This window comes from Acanthisitta chloris, unplaced genomic scaffold (genome assembly GCF_000695815.1).
Source record: "Acanthisitta chloris isolate BGI_N310 unplaced genomic scaffold, ASM69581v1 scaffold38024, whole genome shotgun sequence".
Lineage (NCBI taxonomy): Eukaryota > Metazoa > Chordata > Aves > Passeriformes > Acanthisittidae > Acanthisitta > Acanthisitta chloris.
The window spans coordinates 1-2,611 of record NW_008670479.1 but is presented as its reverse complement, the minus strand read 5'-3'; the positions used below and the strand labels follow the sequence as shown (position 1 = coordinate 2,611).

Genomic DNA, 2,611 nt, shown 5'->3' with positions numbered 1-2,611 from the left:
CAGTGTTGAGAATCCAATGGACAACTCCATCCCCCAAGTCATCCTTGGGGAATGGAGTGACACTTGTCTTGTTGTCTCCTCTCTGCTGCAGTGGAGGAGAGGAAGGAGAAGCAAACTGCTCCAGCCCCAGCACCCACCAAGTCTGAGAGCATCCCCAAGGCAGCGGTGCCATCTGCCACCGCGGCCGGCACCACCTCGGTGACGGTGACGACGCCGGCGCCGACCCCTCCCGCCCCTCCTGCTCCCAAAGCTGCAAGCACAGTGCCCATCCCACCAGCACTTGCCTTGCCCAACTTGGCCAACGTGGACCTGGCCAAGATCAGCTCCATCCTGAGCAGTTTGACCTCCGTGATGAAGAACACAGGTGAGTGCTGAGTTGGGCGGCGACGCTAACGATGTTGTGTCACCTTGAGCTTTAGTTGTCTCCGAATAAACACAAGTGAGTTTCTGCTGGCTCAGGTCTGGCTCAGTCTGTGGCACTCAGGGTTGGCTTCTTCGGCCTCCCCAGCTCGTGCTCTGGGACAAAACTGAGCCCCAAGTGCTTCCCTGAGCGGAACAACATGGGTGAGTGGTGTGTGCTCCCATCCCAGGTGTGAGTCCTGCCTCGAGACCGTCTCCAGGGACCCCGACCAGCCCCTCAGCCCTCACCAGTGGCCTGAAGACTCCTGTCCTGGGCACACCATCTGCTCCTTCCAACCCGTTAGCAAATATCCTCTCCAAGGTGGAGATAACTCCAGAAAGTATTTTATCAGCTCTTTCCAAAACTCAGACTCAGACTGCGCCAGCGCTGCAAGGTACGGGCTGAGGCTCGGGGAGGGGTTGGTGTGGGATGGACTGTGCTGCTCTGCTTGGCCTCAAGTGAAAACAGAGAGGAAAACTTTCCTTGGAGTGGTTTAGGGCTCAGGGACATGGGGATGGGTTTTGGCACGTAGCACACGGATCACAGAGCGGCGAGTCCTGTCCCTTCTCTCTGCTCCTTCCTCCTTCGTGCCGTGACCAGATGAGTTGTGTGCGCAGAACTCTCCGTGCAGAACGGAACGCGACACCGAGAGAGAGGTCTTTGTGTTCTCCCTCTGCACCTTGCCCGGGCTCAGCTGGCAGCAGTGCAGAATTTCCCACACTTGGCTGCAAACCAGCACCAAGTTCTTGCCCAACTGACTCAGGTGGATGGTGTAACCTGTTTGTAGATCACTCTGAGCCTCTGGCAGAAGGTTGCACCATCAGTGTGGCTAAATCCAACCATTTTCCACCTCAACCTTCCCCTTGGCAGCAGCTCGGGGTGATTTGCCTCTCTCTCCCCTGGTGCCTGATGTGGAGTTTTGTCTTCCAGGTTTGTCCTCTTTGCTGCAGAGCGTGGCTGGAAACACTGTTCAGTCAGGTGAAGCTGCTTCCCAGAGCACTTCGGCGTCGCCGGCCAACACGAGCGTTCCCTGCATGAAGGGGAGGAACGTTCCTTCCAATCCACAGTCCTTCATAGCCAAAAGTTTTGGTTATTCTCCAAACTCCTCCAGCGCAGAGGTTTCCTCCACTTCGGTCAATAAGGCTCCTGTTGGACATAGCTCAGCGTTGTCAAGCTCCAGTTTTAAACCACCAACCAATTCCCTTGGATTTTCCACTTCCCACCCTCCCAGTCCTTCTTCCCTTTTGCCAACAGAAACCTCACTGGCTCAATCCTCGGAAATTTCAAAAGCCAAGCTGGAATCTGAACCCCCTTCCCCCAGTTTGGAGATGAAGATCCACAATTTCCTGAAGGGAAATCCTGGCTTTAGTGGCCTGAACTTAAATATTCCCATCCTCAGCAGCTTGGGGTCCAACATCCCGACGGAGAGTCACAGCTCAGACTTCCAGCGCGGTCCCACCAGCACTTCCATGGACAACGTGGACGGGACCCCGGTGCGCGACGAGCGGAGCGGGACGCCCACCCAGGACGAGATGATGGACAAACCCACGTCGAGCAACGTCGACACCATCTCCCTGCTGTCAAAAATCATGAGCCCGGGCTCCTCCACCCCCAGCAGCACCAGGTCTCCTCTGCAGGGTCGCGACGACGGATATTCCCAAGAACTTCCCAGTTCCGTGCACGGCTACCGACCCTTCGGCCTGGGCAGGGACTCTCCGGCCGCTCTGTACAAACCAGCTGCAGACAGCAGGGAGATGCCTTCCTCGCTGCTGGATTCCTCCCAGGAGAAGTTTTACCCAGACACATCTTTCCAAGAAGATGAGGATTATCGTGATTTCGACTACTCCGGCCCGCCGCCCTCGGCCATGCTCAACCTGGAAGAAGAAACCTGCCAAGTCTATCCTGAAATCGAGTAAACTCCCGGAATCCACCGAGTACCAACCGGTGCTGCCCAGCTACGGGCAGAGGTCTCAGTCCTTCCCCCCAGCCATGAGGGCTATCCTGGAGCAGAGCGAGGGCTGTGACCCCTTGGCCTCCTCCCCGGGGCTGTTCGGCGGCTACGGCCGCAGGGGGAAGGACTCGGCCTCGGACGGATCTCCGTCCCCCGGCAAGAACGACGTGTTCTTCAGCCCGGACTCCAACCACAACGCGCTGCCCAAGGCACAGAAGCAGTACCCAGACTCCCCCCACGCTCTTTCCCACCGTTCTCTC

General features: G+C 57.5%; 1 protein-coding gene across 1 annotated transcript; it reads left to right on the top strand.

Moving 5' to 3' along the window:
- Window positions 1-102: 102 nt before the first annotated feature.
- On the top strand, window positions 103-2,605 carry LOC103801287 (regulation of nuclear pre-mRNA domain-containing protein 2-like; the record flags this gene model as incomplete). The annotated part of the gene is given in 4 exon segments (XM_009073695.1): window positions 103-364; window positions 591-794; window positions 1,331-2,280; window positions 2,282-2,605. Coding segments are annotated over 4 exon segments (1,740 nt in total), but the record flags the coding sequence as incomplete, so codon positions are not given.
- Window positions 2,606-2,611: the final 6 nt, after the last annotated feature.